This window comes from Vulpes lagopus, chromosome 11 (assembly GCF_018345385.1).
Source record: "Vulpes lagopus strain Blue_001 chromosome 11, ASM1834538v1, whole genome shotgun sequence".
Taxonomy (NCBI): domain Eukaryota; kingdom Metazoa; phylum Chordata; class Mammalia; order Carnivora; family Canidae; genus Vulpes; species Vulpes lagopus.
Window position 1 is genome coordinate 65660360 of NC_054834.1, and position 20846 is coordinate 65681205.

Genomic DNA, 20846 nt, shown 5'->3' on the forward strand with positions numbered 1-20846 from the left:
TCTGCCTCTCTCTCTCTCTCTGTGACTATCATAAATAAAATTAAAAAAAAAAAAAAAATTAAATGTTTAAAAAAAAAAAAAAAAAAACAAAGTGGCAAAGAGACTGAGCTGAGTATTTCTCCTCTCTTTTCCCATGTTAAATGTTTCTGAGTCATGCTAAATATTATTAAGCACAGCACTGCATACACAATAGATTTCTTTGACTCTACTTGAGAAAACAAAGACCCTCATCCCATATCCCCATAGCCAGTGAATTGAAGCCACACTAAATCTCTCTAGACATACAACAGTGTTACTTCAGAAAAGTGAAACAAGACAAAGGGAGCAAAATTATCCATTACTTAGCACATTTCTGCTATGTCAAGTCTGGGCTTAGGCCCCCTTGGTCCTGTTAAAACTATTTGATTCTGTAGCAAGCAGCGTTGTCTTGAGTTCTTTCTAATCTGTGTATTTCACGTCTGTGATGTGTGACAAGTCTTATCCTTTGCTGCCCCTGCAGTAATCTCCTTGTGGAACTCTTTGAGAACTTCCAACTGGCCAGATCTGATGTGGATGTGTGACCGGATCTTGGTGATGGCTCTTACAGCCTCCTCTGGACTCCAGTTGTACACCTGAAGTACAGGATTGGGAAATCAGAGAAAGAAAGGAGCAGGTGTTAAGGTGTCCTTGACCTAATAACAGGTGCTAACAGACTCTCAGAATTTCATTATTTTAAAAACTTCATTTGGGGAGGGCGGTAGTTCAAAAACATGCCCATATATCATAAACAGAGGGGAGGGGGCACTGTAACTCCCTCAGTCAACCAGTTCCACAATACTTTGCAGTAGGCTGGGGGGGAGGGGCAAGTCAGTCTTTCTGCCAAACCTGGAAAAAGTCAGTCTTTCTTTCCAACCCTGGAAAAAGAAGGTTTAACATGCAAAGCTGAGATCTAAATTCAAGCCTGCATAGGTCTATTAGATGTCCTCTGGGAGCTGGGCTGTTGGTTATAAGTTTCCTGGGGAGAGTATATGGTAGATGTTTTTATTCAACTTGGCCCCATGGCTAAGAAAACAGCACTTTCAGATTTAAGTAGGAGGGTTATCTTTGTATCCCTAATGATACCTCTTGGTTTAGATCTCAACAAAAGCAAGAAACTACAGATTTCAGCCCTAGCTGTGTCAATTCTCCCTAAGTCCAAAATATCCTCCTGAGAACCCATTTCCAGTAAATGGAGTCCTAATGATCAAAGCTTTAATATTGTTAAATCACATACTTACCAGTCCACAGCAATTCAAAGCCAGGCCTGTTACCTCAACATTTCCTTTTTCCTTAAACTATCCACATAACTTAGTAAATGCTCTACAGGAGCCAGACAGTAATAAGAATAAGTCATGTTGGGGGTTGTGTAACAAGGAGTAATGACTAGAGAATATTTGCTTATAAATAGTTTTAAAAGCCTCACACTTGCCAATCATAAAGTGATAGACAAAATTCGGTTAGATCCTGTTTCTAAAAACTGATGTCCGGAACTTTATCCTGAAATACTTTAAGAAATCTTTTTTTTTTTTTTTACTTTTTTTTTTTTACTTTAAGAAATCTTGAGTCTGGGGGATCCCTGGATGGCTCAACGGTTTGGCGCCTTCCTTTGGCCCAGGGCGTGATCCTGGAGTCCTGGGATTGAGTCCCACATCCGGCTCCAGGCATGGAGTCTGCTTCTCCCTCTGCCTGTGTCTCTGCCTCTCTCTCTCTCTCTCTCTCTCTCTCTCTGTCTATCATAAATAAATAAATAAATCTTAAAAAAAAAAAAAAAGGAAAAAAGAAATCTTGAGTCCTACAAAGCTGTAAGTGACCAGCACTATTATCTACAATACTAGATTTCCTGGCATGCTATTTATAAGAAGTGTTTTTATTTTAGCCTTTTACTAGTGTTAACATCTTTTGCAACTTCATTTTTTGAGTGCCTGCCATAGGTCAGTGCTTGACATTCTTTCTCATTCAACCTTCAAGACATATTTAGTTTGAGGATCAGGGAGGGGACGCCACTTTTGCCTAACGTCACACAGCTGGCAGGTGGCAAAGCCAGAGGTCAGCCTATCTACAAACTTCAGGTGCTTTCCACCTCCCAACAGCCTGATATTGGGGACTGCCTGAAATGGCTCCTTCTAACAAGGCCTTCAGTAGACCATGTTACTGAAGTTCTAGAAATATGCTGTAAATAAACCAGTCCAGAAAGACCTTTCCTACCTGAATCAGATACGCTGCCACCATAGTGGCACTTCTGGAGCGCCCAGCCTTACAATGCACGTAGACAGACTGGCCCAGCGACTGGTACTTGAGAGCAAACTGGACTCCTTTCTGGAGGTTAGCCAAGGTTGGGACTCCAGTCATGTCTACTGTGCTGAGCCGCAGCTGTTCGACTCCTACTTTCTTCCATTCCTGGAACCAGGTCCACCAGCATAAAAAAGAGAATGAAAAAAGCCTGATGTTTACTATTTTCTAAACAAGAAACTTCTTACAGAGTTGTCTATAAAATGGATAACCCGCATTGCTGGTCTTTTATCAAACAACAGCTGTGCTACTGAGTTAGAATTATGTTCAAGATTTTAAATGTTCCCAAAGTACCGTTTGGGGGATGCCTGGGTAAATCAGCAGTTGAGCATGTCTTCAGCTTAGCGTATGATCCCTCGGTCCCGGGACTGAGTCCCACATCAGGCTCCCTGCATGGAGCCTGCCTCTCTCTCTGTGTCTCCCATGAATAATAATTAAAAAAAAAAAAAGTGCCCTTTGGGTATTTGAATCTTTTTATTTTATTTATTTGAGAAAGAGCACATGCATGGAGAGCACAAGCAAGGGGAGCTGCAGGCAGAGGTAGTGGGAGAAGCAGGCTCCCCACCCAGCAGGGAGATGTGGGGGCTCGATCCTAATACCCTGAGATCTTGACCTGCACAGAAAACAAATGCTTAACTAACTGAGCCACCCAGACACCCGTATTTGAATCTTTAGCTACAAAATATTAGCTGTATAAAATTCATCTACAAAAGTTGTGTAACTGTTTTTGCATAATCTTGGCACCTGTGCAGTGACCCAGCTGCAGGGTTGGGCTACTGAATTTTGCAAGAGCTTTCTATTTTTCTGTCTATAAGTCTCTTCTTTACCACTTTTTTTTGGAGAGAGTACATGGTAGAAAATAACGTTACCATTTCAAAATTAACACACCTGGGGTGCCTGGGTGGCTCAGTTAGTTAAGCAAGCATCTGCCTTCAGCTCAGGTTGTGCTCCCAGGGTCCTCGGATTGAGCCCCACATTGAGCCTCACATCAGGCTCCCTGTTCAACGGGCAGCCTCCTTCTCCCTCTCCACCACTTGTGCTCTCCTGTGAACACATACTCTCTCAGATAAATAAAATCTTAAAAAAAATAGTAATAATAAAAATAAAACAACACACCTACCTTTGTTAGTACATTATCACTTCAGAAGAAAAGAATAAGCAATAGGAGAAATAAGGCCTCTGGCATATCAATAAAATTTATTTTTATTTTTTTAATTTTTTGCCTTACAACTCCAGATAAGGTGATGCCTGGGTGGCTCAGTCAGTAGAGCATGTGACTTTTGATCTGGTTGTAAGTTCAAGTCCCACCTTGGGTATAGATTACTTAAAAAGTAAAATCTTAAAAAAAAAAAAAAAAAAGGACGCCTGGGTGGGGCTCAGTGGTTGAACATCTGCCTTTGGCTTAGGGCGTGGTCCTAGAGTCCCAGGATCAAGTCCCGCACTGGGCTGCCCTCGAGGAGCCTGTTTCTCCCTCTGCCTATGTCTCTGCCCCTCTGTCTCAATAAATAAAATCTTAAAAAAAAAAAAAAAAAAAAAGACTCCAGATAGGCTCCAGTTAATGGTTATTAATCTGCTTATTTCTTTTTTCTTTTAAAAAACATTTATTTATTTGAGAGAGAGAGCACACCATCAGGGGCAGAGGGAGAAGGAGAAGCAGGCTCTCCTGCTGAGCAGGGAGCCCCACCATGGGGCTTGATCCCAGCCCCATGTGACCTGAGATCATGACCTGAGCCTAAGGCAGTGGCTTAACTGCCTGAGCCACCCAGTTGCCCCATTTAATTTTCTTTTGGTTATTTGTTTGGCTGAACTTTATGACTTAAGACTTTATGACAGAGGGAAGGTCATATACTGCTCATGAAATTAACAAAAGAACAGCATTTTGCAGCATGGGGCTTTGTATCCATTATGCCAGAAATACCTGGGGAGTTAGCTAAATATTCAGATTCGTGGACCCCACCCTAAAGTTCCTGAATCAGAATTTCTAGGGGGTTGTACTTAGGAATCTGCTATTTGAACAATACTGCCAGATAATATTTATGTTTATTAAAATGTGAGAAGCACTGCCTTGGAGATTTCTTTTCTCTAGGCTAGTTGGGTACTATAGCTGCATCATACAAGTGTCAATGCCTCAGACCCAGAGACCAAGTATTTTTTGTGACTCTTATTCCACAGGACTGACCACACTAAGGAACATTTAACATTTTGGCTAATAATTCCTGAAACCTTGTAGCAAAGTACTTTGGGAAATCCAAGAAACTGTTATCCATTTCGTAGAAATGTATGTCATCACTAATGAATATATTTTAAATGTGAGTCCATTTCTAAGGTTACAAAAACTATCAGTTGAAGTAACAGCATCTTCAACAGGCTATATCAACACAGTAAACAAGAAAGATGACTATGTAGTGAGTGCTAATAGATGTCAAACGGAATAAAGACAGGGCAACATCGTTATTTAATTATTTTGGGGGCGGGCGGTCTTAAGCGGGCTCCACACCCAAAAGGGAGCCAGAGGCAGGGCTGATCTCAGAACCCTAAGATCATGACCTGAGGGAAAAACTAAGAGTTCCAAGCTTAACTGACTGGGCCCCCAGGCGTCTTAGGGCAACATCTTTATATAAAGATAGGGCCATGTCTGATGACTGTTGTGGAGAGCTCCACAAGCACTGAAACCTAGTGAAAATTGTTTTAGGGGGCAACTCGGGTGGCTCAGCGGGTTAGCACCGCCTTCTACCCAGGGCCTGATCCTGGGGACCCAGGATCGAGTCCCACGTTAGGCTCCCTGCATGGAGCCTGCTTCTCCCTCTGCCTGTGTCTCTGCCTCTCTCTCTCTCTCAATGTGTCTCTCATGAGTAAGTAAAAAAATTTAAAAAATCTTTTAAAAAATTGTTTTAGGTCTGAACTCTGTTGTGACAATACTTCCACTCTATCATTAACATATGAATAACAATTCCCTCAAGTCGATGCCAAAAATTGAAGCCTGTATAATTTTTCAAGGGATTGTTTTATGATAAATTACTCTTGGGGACCGAGAGGGGGCTTTTGTTCTTGGTTTATAGGGTCTCGGTCTTGGGTGCCTCACGAAGTGCCCGGCAGCGCTCACTAAGTGTTGAATGAATGCAATCAGCAAGCCTTGGGAAAGCGGCCTTCCGATTTGGTTACTGACTCGAGTTCCGGAAATTAAGGAAACCTTTGTGCATAAAGGAGTAGTCAGACTTGGTTCTACTTTTAAACGCCTTTCTCACGGGTTTCTCTTTCACGATTAGTTTCTACCTCCGGCCGCAGCCATTTAGGCCGGGAGCGCGGACGCCGCTCCCGAGGCGGAGGAGCCGGCCGGGGCGCGACCGCAGGGGCCGGGTGCTCGGCGACGCCTCTCCCGCCTCTCCCTCCGCCCCCGGCCGCCCCCGGCCCCTCACCTTTGAGGAGTTACACAGGAACCGCGTCTCGTATTCCTCGTTCATGGTGATCACCCCGCGCACGTTCTCGTCCTGAACCAGCTGCCGAGGCAAAGACGGGGCTCAGGGAGGGCCGCGGGGGCGCGGGCGGCGCTCGCCGGCTCCCGGTCCGCCGCGGCCCGGCCTCCCGGCCCGGCTCCCCCGGCGCCGCTCACCCGGCGCGTCATGTTCCGCAGCGGCAGCGCGCCCAGCAGCACCGTGGGGTCGATGCGGTGGTACCAGTCGCGGTGCGCCCGGCCCGGCACCTTCCCGCGGAACAGGGTGTACAGCAGCGTCGGGTAGAAGAGCACCCGGGCCAGGCCGGCCTCCAGCAACCCGCCGGCCGCCATCCTGCCCCCGCCGGCCTCACGCAGCCGCGCCTCGCCCACGCCGAGGCTCGCGGGCCGCGGCCGCGAGAGGAGCCCCGAGGGCGACGGGGACGAGGGCGGCCACTCGTCCGCCGCCTCCCGCGAAGGCGCCGCGGTCGCCGCGGGCCCCTCCGGCGCCGAGGCTTCGGGCCCGGCCTCTCGGCGCTCGGCGGCGCAGCCCGAGGCGCCCGCGCCGGGCTCCATGGTCCGGGAGGAGGGGCCGCCGGCCGAGGGGAGGGCCGGGGAGTCCCGGGCGGGACGGCGGGGCCCGAGGCTTGGGGCTCCGCCGGGCCTGACACGGGGGCCCCTGCCCGCGGCCGGCGGACTCCCCCCACCCGAGGGGGGCCCGCGCCGCAGGGAGGGGGCGGCGACCCCAGCGAGGGAAGACCCGTCGGGGAAGAGACCCTGAGGGGAGGGCTGAAGAAGGGGCGCTGAGCTTCTAGGCCGGGCTACCTTGGCGGAGAGGGCTGACGGGGTCCCGCCCTCCCCATCTGCCTGGACTCCCTGCGCCCTCCTCCTGCCCGAACCCCAGTGTGTGTGAGTATGAAGAAAAAGTATATCCATAGAATCCCTAGGGAAGCCTAGGTGGCTCTGGCTCAGGTCGGGATCCCGGGGTCCCGGGATCGAGTCCCGCAGCGGGCTCTCCACAGGGGCCTGCTTCTCCCTCTGCCTGTGTCTCTGCCTCTCTCTCTGGGTCTCTCATGAATAAATAAATGAAATCTATGAATAAATAAGTAAATGAATGAATGAAAGATCTATAAATGAATGAATGAATGAATGAATAAAATCTCTAACAACATATATACAAAATCTAACTATGAAGATAAATTAAGAAAATATTGTGATAAGCTTAAACGTAAAAACCACAACCTACAGAGAGGTAAGAGAAATGGTTGTGATGCTGCTTATTTACATTTAAGTGGAACCTACATCTGGTGCTCTTTATTTGCGTCTGGTACTTTTTTTTTTTTTTAAGATTTTATATATTTATTCTGGAGAGACACAGAGAGAGGCAGAGACACAGGCCTCTAGAGGGAGGAGACGCAGGCTCCCTGCAGGCTCCCTGGAACTCCAGGATCACCCCCACAGCCAAAGTCTGACGCTCAACCCCTGAGCCACCCAGGCATCTGGCGTCTGGTGCTTTTTTTTTTTTTTTTTTTTTTTAAAGTTTCTTCTCTCCTTGTAAAAGTAATACATACTTGGAGCGCCTGGCTGGCTCAGTCAGTGGAACATGCAGGTCTTGGGATTGTGATTTCAAGCTCCACCTTGGGATTAGAGTTTACTTAAGAAAAAAAATCTAGGGATCCCTGGGTGGTGCAGCGGTTTGGCGCCTGCCTTTGGCCCAGGGCCTGATCCTAGAGACCCGGGATCGAATCCCACGTCAGGCTCCCGGTACATGGAGCCTGCTTCTCCCTCTGCCTGTGTCTCTGCCTCTCTCTCTCTCTCTCTCTCTCTGTGTGACTATCATAAATAAATAAAAATTAAAAAAAAATAAAAAATAAATAAAATCTTTAAAAAAAAAAAAAGAAAAAAGAAAAAAAATCTAAAAAGTAATAGATACTAATAACAATTGGAAAATACAGGGAAGTAGAACTTACTCGAATTACCCATATATTTTTTTAAAGATTTATTCATTCATTTACTTGGCAGAGAGAATGAGAGAACACAAGCAGGGGAGAAGTTTCCCTGGTGAGCAAGGAGCCTTCTAGGGTCTCAGTCCGAGGACCCTGGGATCATGACCTCTGTGGAAGGATGACACTAAATTGACTGAGCCACCCAGGTGCCCCTCTAATTATCCATAATTTCACCACCACAGATATATTTCTTTTTCTTTTTCTTTTTTTTTTTTTTTTTAAGATTTATTTTTTTATCATGAGAGGGAGAGAGAGAGGCACAGACATAGGCAGAGAGAGAAGCGGGCTCCTCACAGGAAGCCTAATATGGGACTCGATTCCCGGACCCAGGATCACTCCCTGAGCCATTGTACCTTCAGACAATGCAACCCAGGTGTCCGTACATGTATTTTTCCTTCAATTTCCTAACTGTACCACTAGAAAACTTTTTTGTAACAGCTTTGAGATACAACTCACATACCATACAGTTCACCCATTTAAAGTGTACAATTCAATAGTTTTTAGTATATTCAGAGCTGTGCAATCATCACATTTTATTATTTTTTTTTATTTTAGAGAAAGAGCAAGAGTGGGTGGAGGGGCAGAGAGAGGAAGAACCTCCAGCAGACTCTGCTGAGCTTGCAGCTGGATGCAGGACTCAATCTCATGACCCCGAGATCACCACTTGAGTGGAAACCAGGAGTTGGAAGCTTAACCAATTGAACCACTCAGGTGCCCTTCCCCAATCAATTTTAGAACATATCATTATTCATACCCCCCCACCCCCAGCCAAGTCCCATATCCCCTTTCCCCACAGCCCTGGGCAACCACTAATTTACTTGTCTCATAGATTTGCCTGTTCTAGACATTTCAAGTAAATGAACTGCAATATGTGTCTTTTGAGTCTGGTTTCTCTCACTTAGCATAATGTTTTCATGGTTCATTCATATTGTAGCATGTGTCACTACTGTTTTTTTTTTTTTTTTAAAGATTTATTTATTTATTTATGATAGACACAGAGGAGAGAGAGAGAGGCAGAGGGAGAAGCAGGCTCCATGCTAGGAGCCCGACGCGAGACTCAATCCCGGGACTCCAGGATCGCGCCCTGGGCCAAAGGCAGGCACCAAACCGCTGAGCCACCCAGGGATCCCCGGTTTTTGTTTTTAAGTAGGCTCCACTCCCAGCATGGAGCCCAACTCAGGGCTTGATCTCAGGACTCAGATCAAGACCTGAACTGAGATCAAGAGTCAGACACTTAACCAACCGAGCCACCCAGGCACTCCAGTACTGTATTTTTTTATTGCCAAATAGTATTCCATTGTACGGATATATCAAACTTTGTTTCCTCATTTATCAGTTGACAGACGTTTGACTTTTTACACTTGTTAGCTATTTTGAATAATGCTGCTGTGAACATTCATATACAACTTTTTGTGTGGACATATATTTTCATTTCTCTTGGATATCTACCTAAGAATGGAATTGTTCGGTCATATGATAACACTATGTGGTCTATATGTACCATTTTTATTTATTTTTTAATTTTTTAAAAGATTTTATTTATTTATTTGACACAGTGTGCACAAGCAGAGGGAGCAGCAGAGGAAGAGAGGGAGAAGCAGGCTCTCCACTGAGCAGGGATCATGGGATCATGACCTGAGCTGTAAGCAGACGCTTAACTGACTGAGCCACCCAGGTGCCCCTATATGTACCATTTTTAAAAAGCATAGTAGGGGGATCCCTGGGTGGCGCAGTGGTTTGGCGCCTGCCTTTGGCCCAGGGCGCGATCCTGGAGACCCGGGATCGAATCCCACATCAGGCTCCCGGTGCATGGAGCCTGCTTCTCCCTCCGCCTGTGTCTCTGCCTCTCTCTCTCTCTGTGACTATCATAAATAAATAAAAAATTAAAAAAAAAAAAAAAAAAAAAAAGCATAGTAGGGACACCGGGCTGGTTCAGTCAGTAGAGCATGCACCTTTAGATCTAGGATTTGTTAGTTCAAGACCCATATTGACTTTAGATTACTTAAAATTAAAAAAAAATTAAAGATTATATTAATTTATTTATAAGAGACACACAAAGGCAGAAACATAAGCAGAGGGAGAAGCAGGTTCCCTTCAGGGAGCCCGATGTGGGACTCGATCCCAGGACCCACGGATCATGCCCGGAGCCAAAGGCTCAAACACTGAGCAACCCAGGTTTCCCTAAAAAAAAATAATAATAATAATTGTAATCATGTCACCAAGCTTTTTTTTTTTTTTTTTTTTAAGATTTTACTTATTTATTCATTCGTGAGACACACACACAGAGAGAGAGAGAGAGGCAGAGACACAGGCAGAGAGAGAAGCAGGCTCGATCCCAGGACTCCAGAATCACGGCCAGGGCCAAAGGCAGGCGCTCAACCGCTAAGCCACCCAGGCGTCCCAGTCACCAAGCTTTTGTATCCATTTTTATCATGAAATGTGCTATAAGGATTTGCCATATTATTACATTGTCTTTACCATTTAGAATGATCCTAATTACTACACCATAATATGATCATTCTCCTGTTATTGGACATTTAGGATATTTCCACATTTTTTTAATAATTCCAGCATGAAAATTGTTTCTATATTTCTGTATTTTCCATATTTAGACTTACTATGATAGGATAGTGGAATTTAGAAATTCCTAAAGTGGAATTACTGTATCAAAGAATCATTTACAATTTTTGCTTTATATAAAGTACATAATCTGAAAAGTTCCATCCTTATCCCCAATGCACTCTTCAGAAATAACAGATTTTTATACACATATATTTTCTCAACATTTTGTGATAAATATTTTCTTTTTTTTTTTTTTTAAAGATTTTATTTATTTATTCATGAGAGACATGGAGAGAGAGAGAGACAGAGACACAGACAGAGGGAGAAGCAGGCTCCATGCAGGGAGCCTGACACGGGACTCGATCCTGGGACTCCAGGATCACACCCTGGGCGGAAGGCAGGTCCCCAACCGCTGAGCCACCCAGGGATCCTCCGATAAACATTTTCATGATAAAATAAATTAACTGAAAACTGAATAAATTGCACAGGAAAAACCTGTATAACCACCAACTAAATTCTACAATTAACACTTCATTTTATCACACATTTACCCATTAATTCTATTTTAAAAGATTTTTGGAAAAAAAATAAAAATAAAAGATTTCATTTTTAAAAATTAATTTACTTATTTTTTTAAAGATTTTATTTATTTATTCATGAGAGACACAGAGAGAGGGAGAGGCAGGCTCCATGCAGGGAGCCCGATGTGGGACCCAATCCCAGGACTCCAGGAGCACACCCTGGGCTGAAGGCAGGCACTAAATCGCTGAGCCATCCAGGGATCCCTTAATTTATTTATGTATTTTAGATAGGGAGCAGAAAGAGAGAGACTCTTAAGCAGGCTCCATGCCCAGCACATGAGCTGGGTTCAGAGCTTGATCTCACAATCCTGAGATCATGACCTGAGCCGAAACTGAGAGTCGGATGCTCAGCAGACTGAGCTATCCAGGTGCCCCTAAGATTTTATTTTTTAAGGAAGCTCTGAACACAATGTGGAGCTTGAACCCACAACCCTGAGATCAAGAGTTGTATGTTCCACCAACTGATTCAGCCAGGTGCCCCAATCCATTCTAGATATACTTAAAGTATATTTTATAAAAATTGACTCATCCTATATTTACTATTGTATGACCTGCTGTTTTATGCAACAGTATTTATGGGTATTATGGCATGTCAATGTAGATACGTGTACATTTACTTTATGCTTTTCAAACAATTACACAGTATTCCAGTAAATGGATTTTTTTTTTTAAGTAAACTGTACCTTCAACATGGGGTTCGAATTCACAACCCAAGAGTTGCATCGCGCTATGGACTGAGCCAGCCAGAAGCACCCAGTATATGGATTTCAATTTGACTGAAAGTATTTGAGAAGCCTATATATTCCAGACAATATTCCAGCCCTTGGGATACGCCAGGGAATGGTCTTCCTGTATTAAATGTATTTTGGGGCAACCAAATATCCCCAGTGGTTGAGGGAAATTTCTTTACAGCAGACTTACTGTTTTTTTTTTAAAGATTTTACTTATTTATTCATGAGAGACAGAGTGAGAGGCAGAGACACAGTTAGAGGGAGAAGCAGGCTCCCTATGGGGAGCCCCATATGGGACTCGATCCTAGAACTCCAGGATTACGCCTTGAACCAGAGGCAGATGCTCAACCACAGAGCCACCCAGACATCCCAACCTGCCATCATATTCCTCCGGACGCTCATAGCCTCAATCCTAAAGTCCAACATGAATATAAATAGGCCTCAAGGGGCAACTGCGTGGCTCAGTGGTTGAGCGTCTGCCTTTGGCTCTGATCATGATCCTGGGATTCTTGGATGGAATTCCACATCCGGCTCCCTGCAGGGAGCCTGCTTCTCCTGCTGCCTATGTCTCTGTCTCTCTCTCTGTGTCTCTCATGAATAAATAAATAAAATATTTTTTAAAAAATAAGAATGAAAATTAAAAAAAAAAAATAGGGGATCCCTGGGTGGCGCAGCGGTTTGGCGCCTGCCTTTGGCCCAGGGCGCGATCCTGGAGACCCGGGATCGAATCCCACATCGGGCTCCCGGTGCATGGAGCCTGCTTCTCCCTCCGCCTGTGTCTCTGCCTCTCTCTCTCTCTCTGTGACTATCATAAATAATAAAAAAAATAAAAAATTAAAAAAAAAAAATAAAATAAACAGACCTCAAGAGCTTTTTATTTTAATGATGACTCTATTTTTATTTCCATTTCACTAACTACTTGAGACTGAATATATTTTTATGCACGTGTATGTAAAACAAGTTTTTCTAATTGATTAATTTTTTGTGTGCATTTGCATACTATTTTATATTTTGTAGTTTATTCATACATATGCACACATATTTTGGTCTTATTTATGCAGTGAAACCAAAATCTTCATGCTCTTTGCTTTTTTTTTAAATTTTAATTCCAATGTAGTTAACAGACAGTTGTTATAAGGAACGAAGTTTCATTTATAGCGAATATAGACAATAAAAGGGTAAGTTAAATGTCATCATATGGAACAACAGACAAATCCAGAGCATAGATATTCTACAGGAACAGTTGATTCAGTTTCTGCAAGGCACGGGGGAAAAAAGGAATAGGAGAACAGCTGTCTCAGATCAGGAGTCCTAGAGACATGGCAACCAGAAGTCGTGTGTGAATCCTGATTTCAATGAATCAGCTATTAAAAGTCATATTTTGGGGGCACCTAGCTGATTCAGACAGAAGAGCATACTACTCTTTACCTCAGGGTCATGAGTTTGAGCCCCACATTGGGTGTAGAGATTACTTAAATAAAAATAAAACTTTAATTAAAGTCATGTTTTTTAAATAATTGGAGACATTTGATTATGGATGGAGATAATACCAATTATTGCTAATTCTGTTAATGTGGTCATGGCATTGGTGCTGTGTAAAAAAATGCCTATAAATTTATTTATTACATACTTATTAAAGTATATAGACATACATGACATATCTGGGATTTGCATCAAAATACTGTACCAAGAAAAAAAGCAATTATACAAAGATGGCAAAATATTAAGCATTATTTAATCTGAGTGATGTTCTTTGGGGATTCATTATGCCCTTCTGCTTACTTTTTTTTTCCTCCTGCTTACTTTTAAAACATACTCATAATAAAAATTCAAAACAATATAGTTTTTACCAGGTAAATGTATGTTTTATAAAAATGGTAAATACAGCAACTAAGTCTTCTACCACTATTTTTGAAGATTTTATTTATTTGAGAGAGAGAGAGAGAGAGGACAAGCAGAGGAAGGGACAGAGAGAGGGAGAGGAAGAAGCAGCCTCTTTGCTGAGTGGGGACCCTGGGATCATGACCTGAGATGAAGGCAGATGCTCAGTCACTGAGCTACTCAGGTCCTCCCTTTTATGACTTTTTCATTAAAGGTTCAACCACAGTGTTGTGTGTAGATATTATTCATTGATTTTTACTATTCTAAGAATCACTTATATAATTATACCATCATTTATTTACCCATTCTCCTGTGATGGAAATTCAGGTTGGATTTATGTTTTTACTGATTGAGTTCGGCTTTTCTTTTTCTTTCTTTCTTTCTTTTCTTTTCTTTTTTTTTTTTTTAACTAGGAGGTTAGTAGTTTGTTTTTTTTTTAACACAGAGTTTAATGCGTTCTTTGTATTTTTTGTATGTTTTTTGGCTTCAGCTTTTATGCAAACATTTTATTGTTATTCCCTCCACCCTGGTGTTACTTTGTAGTTTCTGATTGTAATAGTAACATATGTTTGTTATAAAAAATACAAGCACTTCAAAATTATATATAAAAAGTGTTTCCTGTAATCTTACCTCTGGAGATAATTACTATTTCAGTTAGATGTATATTCCCACATATTTTGTTTTTTTTATTTTTAGAGATTGTCCTCCAAAATTCTTTATCTTCTCTTATATAATATCTGAGTTTCCATAGGACTCAGTCACAATCAATGGAGTGTGAGAGGAAATGATATGTGCCAGCATCAGGGCCAGCAGGCTCAGTCCGTAACTGCACCATGAGTCTTCTTCACACCCTTTTCTCTTGGGGGCTGGAGTGGTGATGAGGATGGCTGGAATCATCTCAGCAGGAATAAGTTATACATGACAGTGCTCATAAATAATTACTCTGAGTAGAAGCTCTTTCTCTTCATCCTCCCACTAACTGGGAACATCTTCCCTAATCTGTTGAGGGAGAAAGAAATAAAATTCTATTTTGTTTTAACTATTTACTTTAGGTCTAATTGTTACAGTAGGTTTTTTTTAAAAAATATTTATTTATTCATGAGAGACACAGGCAGAGGGAGAAGCAGGCTCCATGCAGGGAGCCAGACATGAGACTGGATCCCCAGTCTCAGGATCATGCCCTGGGCTGAAGGTAGCGCTAAACTGCTGAGCCACACAGGCTACCCCTAATTGTTACAGTAGTTTGATTTAATCCTAGCTAATATTAGTACATTAGCCAGTTGTAATGCAAAGCCCAAATCTTTTTTGATTATATCAAAATATACATTTTATAAAATATGCTTGGGGCTCCTGGGTGGCTCAATTAAGCATCTGCCTTTAGCTCATGTCATGATCGTGGGGTCCTGGGATCAAGCCCCAAGTTGAGCTCCCTGCTCAGCAAGGAATCTGCTTGTTCTTCTCCTTCTGCCTCTCCCCCGGCTCATTCTCTCTCTCTCTCTCTCTCTCTCTAATAAGATCTTTTTAAAAATAAGCCATATTAACCATTTTTAAGTATATTGTTCATTAGCATGAAGCATACTGACATTGTTGCCCAACCATTACCACCCTCTATCTCTCTCTCTCCCTTTTTATTTTTAGTTTTAACCACTCCCTATCTCAAGAACTTTTTTCATCTTCCCAAACTGAAACTTTGTACCTATAAAAAAACTCCCCATGGGTAGCCTGGCTGGCTTAGTCTGTGTCTGATTCCTGATCTTTTTTTTTTTTTTTTTTAAGATTTTATTTATTTATTCATGAGAGACAGAGAGAGGCAGAGGCATAGACAGAAGGAGAAGCAGGCGCCATTCAGGGAGCCTGATGTGGGACTCGATCCCAGGTCTCCAGGATCATACCCTGAGTCAAAGGCAGATGCTCAACCACTGAGCCACCCGGGTGTCCCTGATTCTTGATCTTAACAGTTGTGAATTTAAGCTCCACACTGGGTGTAGAGATTATATAAAAAGTAAATTAATTAAGGGGCACCTGGGTGGCTCAGTTGGTTACCTTTGGCTCAGGTCATGATTTCCAGATCCTGAGATCAAGCCCCACATTGGGCTCCTTGCTCAGTGAGGAGACTGTTTCTTCCTCTCTATTTGCTCCTTCCCCTGTTTCTGCTCTCTCTCTCTCTCTCTCAAATAAATCTTTTTTTTTTAAGTAAATTAATTTTTTTAAAAACCTCCCCATACCACCCTCCCTCCAGCCTCTGGCAATCACCATTCTACTTTTCTTTTTTTTTTCTTTTTTTTTTTTTTTTACTTTTATGTGGGCTGTCTTTACTTATTTCTTAAAGTAACCAGGTGAGTTGGATACTCCTCATTATTCCCTTTTTGCAGATGAACAAACTGAGGCTTAGAGTGGTAAGTGGTGAAGGCACTGATTAGCACCAAGGCCATCTGGCTTCAAAGCCTGGGCCCTCAACCACCACACCAAGGAGCAGATATTGGGTTCCTCTCCGAGTTGTGAAAAATCCACCAGGCCTTCCAGCCGATGATGACCAGTCAGTGCGAAGTTTTCAGGAAAAATATGGAACGCTTCACGAATTTGCGTGTCATCCTTGCGCAGGGGCCATGCTAATCTTCTCTGTATCGTTCCAATTTTAGTATATGTGCTGCCGAAGCGAGCACCATTCTACTTTTCTTTCTCCTCTCTCTCTCTTTTAACATTTTAAAATCTTTTTCTTTATTGAATTATAATCAATATACAGTGTTGTATTAGTTTCAGGTGTACAATATAATGGTTAAACAAGGGCAGCCCCGGTGGCACAGTGGTTTAGCGCCGCCTGAAGCCTGGGGTGTGATCCTGGGGACCCTGGATCGAGTCCCCACATCGGGCTCCCTGCATGGAGCCTGCTTCTCCCTCTGCCTGTGCCTCTGTCTCTCTGTCTCTATGAATAAATAAATAAAATCTTTTAAAAAAATAATGGTTAGGGATCCCTGGGTGGCGCAGCGGTTTGGCGCCTGCCTTTGGCCCAGGGCGCGATCCTGGAGACCCGGGATCGAATCCCACGTTGGGCTCCCGGTGCATGGAGCCTGCTTCTCCCTCTGCCTGTGTCTCTGCCTCTCTCTCTATCTCTCTGTGACTATCATAAATAAATAAAAAATTTAAAAAAATAAATAAAAAATAAAAAAATAATGGTTAAACAATTCTTTTTAAAAAGATTTTATTTATTTATTAATGAGAGACACAGAGCGGGGGGTGGGGGGAGAAGAGACACAGGCAGAGGGAGAAGCAGGCTCCATGCAGGGAGCCTGACGTGGGACTTGATCCTGGATCTCCAGGATCAGGCCCTGGGCTGAAGGTGGCAGGAAACCGCTGAGCCACCCGGGCTGCCCTACAATTCTTTTTTAAGAAACTATTCTATACAATATTCAGTGCTCGTCATAGTGTACTATTTTTAAAGATTTTCTCTTTTTTTAAAGACTTTATTTATTTATTTATTTATTCATGACAGACACAGAGAGAGAGGCAGGCTTTCTGTGGGGAGCCTGATGTAGTACTCTATCCCAGGATCCCAGGATCCCAACCTGAGTGAAAGGCAGACATTCAACCACTAAGCCACCCAGGCACCCCTAAGATTTTATTTTTAAGTAATTTTTATATCCAACATGGGGCTCAAACTCAAAACCCAAAGAGGAAGAGTCACATCCTCTACTGACTGACCCAGCCAGGTGCCCCTCATCATCAGTGTACTCAATCCTCTTTATCTCACTTCTCTCCACCCAACTTGCCTCTGGCAACTGCCACTTTGTTCTCTATATTTAAATGTCTGGGGTTCTTTGGTCTATTTTCCCTTTATTTGTTCATTTATTTCGTTTCTTAAATTCCACATATGAGTGAAATCATATGGTATTTGTCCTTGTCTGACTGATTTATTTCGCTTAGTATTTTTACCCTCTAGGTCCATCCATGTTGTTGCAGATGGCAAGATCTCATTCTTTTTTATGGCTGAATAATATATATGTATATACCACATCTTCTTTATCCATTCATCTATGGATGGACACTTGGGTTGCTTCTGTATCTTGAGTATTATAAATAATGCTGCAATAAACATAGGGGTGCATGTATCTTTTCAAATTAGTGTTTTCATTTTCTTTGGGTAAATACTCAGTAGTGGAATTATGGATTATATGGTGATTCTATTTTTAGTTTTTTGAGGAACCTCCATTCTGTTTTCTACAGAGACTGCACCAATTTGCATTTCTACCAACAGTGCACCAGGGTTCCTTTTTCTCACCAACCCTTGCTGCTATTTCTTGTGTTTTTTATTTTAGCCATTTTGACAGGTGTGAGGTGATATCTTGTCGTGGTTTTGGTTTGCATTTCCCTGATGATGAGTGATAATGAACATATTTTCATGTGTCTGTTGGCTGCTACCATTCTACTTTCTGTTTCTGTAATCTTTTTTTTTTTTAAGATTTTATTTATTTATTCACAAGAGACACACAGAGAGAGGCAGAGACACAGGAAGAGGGAGGAGAAGCAGGCCCTATACAGAGACTTGATCCGGGGACTCTGGGATCACGCCCTGAGCCAAAAGCAGTGCTCAACCACTTAGCCACCCAGGCGTCCCCCATTTCTGTAATCTTAACTACTTTAGATACCTCACATAAGTGAAATCATGTAGCATTTGTCCTTTTGTGACTGGCTTATTTGTGAGTTAGGATAATGTCCTCAAAATTCGTCTATGTTGGGGATCCCTGGGTGGTTTAGTGGTTTAGCGCCTGCCTTTGGCACAAGGCATGATCCTGGAGTCCCAGGATTGAGTCTCATGTCAGGCTACTTGTATGGAGCCTGCTTCTCCCTCTGCCTATGTCTCTTCCTTTCTCTCTCTCTGTCTCTCATGAATAAATAAATAAAATCTTTAAAAAAAATCGTCTATGTTGTATCAGGTGTCAGGATCTCCTTCCTTTTTAAGGATTAATAATATTGCACTATATATAGATATATATCTATATGTATCTATATATATCACATGTTCCTTATCCATCCATCCACTGATGGATACTTGCATTGGGTGATGCACAATTCTTTTTTTTAAAGTTTATTTAAGTAATCTCTACACCCAGGAGGGGCTCAAACTCACAACCCCAAGATTGAGAGTTCCATGCTCCTCTGAGCCAGCGGACCCCAGCTCTTGATGCCCAACTCTTAACTAGCTTGGGCAACACGGGTGATGTACTGACTCCTATAACAAACCTTAGAAAGGGCAAGTGAGCAAATGGCAACAGTCCAGGAACTCAAATGCCATCAAGATTTTTTGTCTCGGGATCCCTAGGTGGTGCAGCGGTTTGGCGCCTGCCTTTGGCTCGGGGCGCGATCCTGGAGACCCGGGATTGAATCCCACGTCGGGCTCCTGGTGCATGGAGCCTGCTTCTCCCTCTGCCTGTGTCTCTGCCTCTCTCTCTGTCTCTCTCTCTCTCTCTGACTATCATAAAATAAATAAATAATTTAAAAAAAAAAAAAAAAAAAGATTTTTTGTCTCTCATTATTCCTTCCCAGGCCCACATCTCCCCATATTTTACCTCCTACAATAAACAACTTCCCTTTCTTTAGTTATTAACAACACAAAAGAATTGAATATACATATGTATTTCCTTGAAACAAAACTGGGAATTTTGTAACTGGCTTTTTAATACTTAATTGTGTATTTTTATTTTTTTTAAAATTTTTATTATTATTATTTTTTATTTATGATAGTCATACAGAGAGAGAGAGAGAGGCAGAGACATAGGCAGAGGGAGAAGCAGGCTCCATGCACCGGGAGCCTGACGTGGGATTCAATCCCGGGTCTCCAGGATCGCGCCCTGGGCGAAAGGCAGGCGCCAAACCGCTGCGCCACCCAGGGATCCCCAATTGTGTATTTTTAACATCTTTCCATGTCAGCTTATATTTTTTCTTTTTCTTTTTTTTTTTTTTAGGATTTTATTTTTATGTAATCTCTACTCCTAACATGGGGCTTTGAACTCACAACCCCGAGGTCAAGAGTGACATGCTCCACCAACTGAGGCAGCCAGATGCTCCTATATAGCTTTTTAATAGCTTTTGATATACCAACGTGTAATTGTACTATAATTTTTTCATTGCTCAATGATATAATCTAAATAGTTATAGAATATTTACTTTTAAAAAAGCATTTTACATATATATGTACATATATAAACAGAAGTGGTGTCTGGGTGACTCAGTCAGTTGAGCATGTTCCTTTGGCTCAGGTCATGGTCCTGGGGTCCTGGGATGGAGCCCTGCATCCAGCTTCCTGTTTAGCAGGGAGTCTGCTTCTCTCTCTCCCTCTGCCCCTTTCTCTTGCTCGTGCTCTCACTCACTCTCTCTTCCTCAAATGAAAAAATAAAAAATCTTTAAAGGAAAAAAATTTAAAACTATTTATTTATTTTTAAAAAAGATTATTTATTTATGATAGACATAGAGAGAGAGAGAGAGGCAGAGACACAGGAGGAGGGAGAAGCAGGCTTCATGCTGGGAACCTGATGTGGGACTCGATCCCAGGACTCCAGGATTGCACCCTGGGCCAAAGGCAGGCGCCAAACCGCTGAGCCACCCAGGGATCCCCCCCCAAATTGAAAATTTTTTAAATTAAAAAATAAAAAATCAGAAGTGATTTTTAAAAAATATTTTATTTATTTGAGAGAGAGAGCACAAGCAAGGGGAGCAGCAGAGGGAGAGGGAGAAGCAGGCTCCCCACTGAGCAGAGAGCCCCAAGTGGGGCTCAAACCCAGGACCTTGAGATCATGACCTGAGCTGAAGGCAGATGCGTAACCCACCGAGCCACTCAGGTGCCCCTAGCAGAAGTGATTTAAGTGAAAATCTCCCAGGTGCATTGTTTCAGGTCGGTATTATTGCTATCTATACCTTCACTCCATTTATTAAGCCACTTCAACTAACTTCAAGTTCATAAATATACAATGAGGTCAGAGCCCAACCAGGATGGGACAGAATGTGTCCCAAGTTAGAAACGGACAGCGTGCCTCCTCAGTGAGGGCTCCTGTAGAGTACCAGTGCTCTATCGTACAATTAATATTCTCTTCCCCTATATCTGACTGGGTCTTCTGGCTGTGGCTGGTTTTGTCTCCCGATTTTTTTTTAAAATTTATTCGAAAGATAGAGAGAGAGAGAGGCAGAGACGCAGTCAGAGGGAGAAGCAGGCTTCATGCAGGGAGCCCAACATGGGACTCGATCCGGGGTCTCCAGGATCACGCCCTGGGCTGAAGGTGGCGCTAAACCTCTAAACCACCTGGGCTGCCCTGTGTCCTAATTCTTACAGCATGCTGCTTTGTTGCCTAGGATATTG

The 20846-nt window shown here is 42.8% G+C and overlaps 1 protein-coding gene and 1 non-coding gene across 2 annotated transcripts; both read right to left on the bottom strand.

Annotated features, from left to right (window-relative positions):
- Window positions 1–111: 111 nt before the first annotated feature.
- Window positions 112–6423, bottom strand: PTPMT1 (protein tyrosine phosphatase mitochondrial 1). The gene is made up of 4 exons (XM_041721698.1): window positions 5918–6423; window positions 5724–5804; window positions 2224–2415; window positions 112–611 (listed from the first exon to the last, which is right to left on the bottom strand). Exons 1-4 carry the CDS (start codon window positions 6311–6313, stop codon window positions 453–455), a joined length of 828 nt encoding a protein of 275 aa, XP_041577632.1. The 5' UTR covers window positions 6314–6423; the 3' UTR covers window positions 112–452.
- Window positions 6424–16054: 9631 nt separating this feature from the next.
- On the bottom strand, window positions 16055–16161 carry LOC121472438. Its single transcript, XR_005982905.1, has one exon. It is a non-coding gene; the product is annotated as a U6 spliceosomal RNA (small nuclear RNA).
- Between the last annotated feature and the right edge of the window lie 4685 nt (window positions 16162–20846).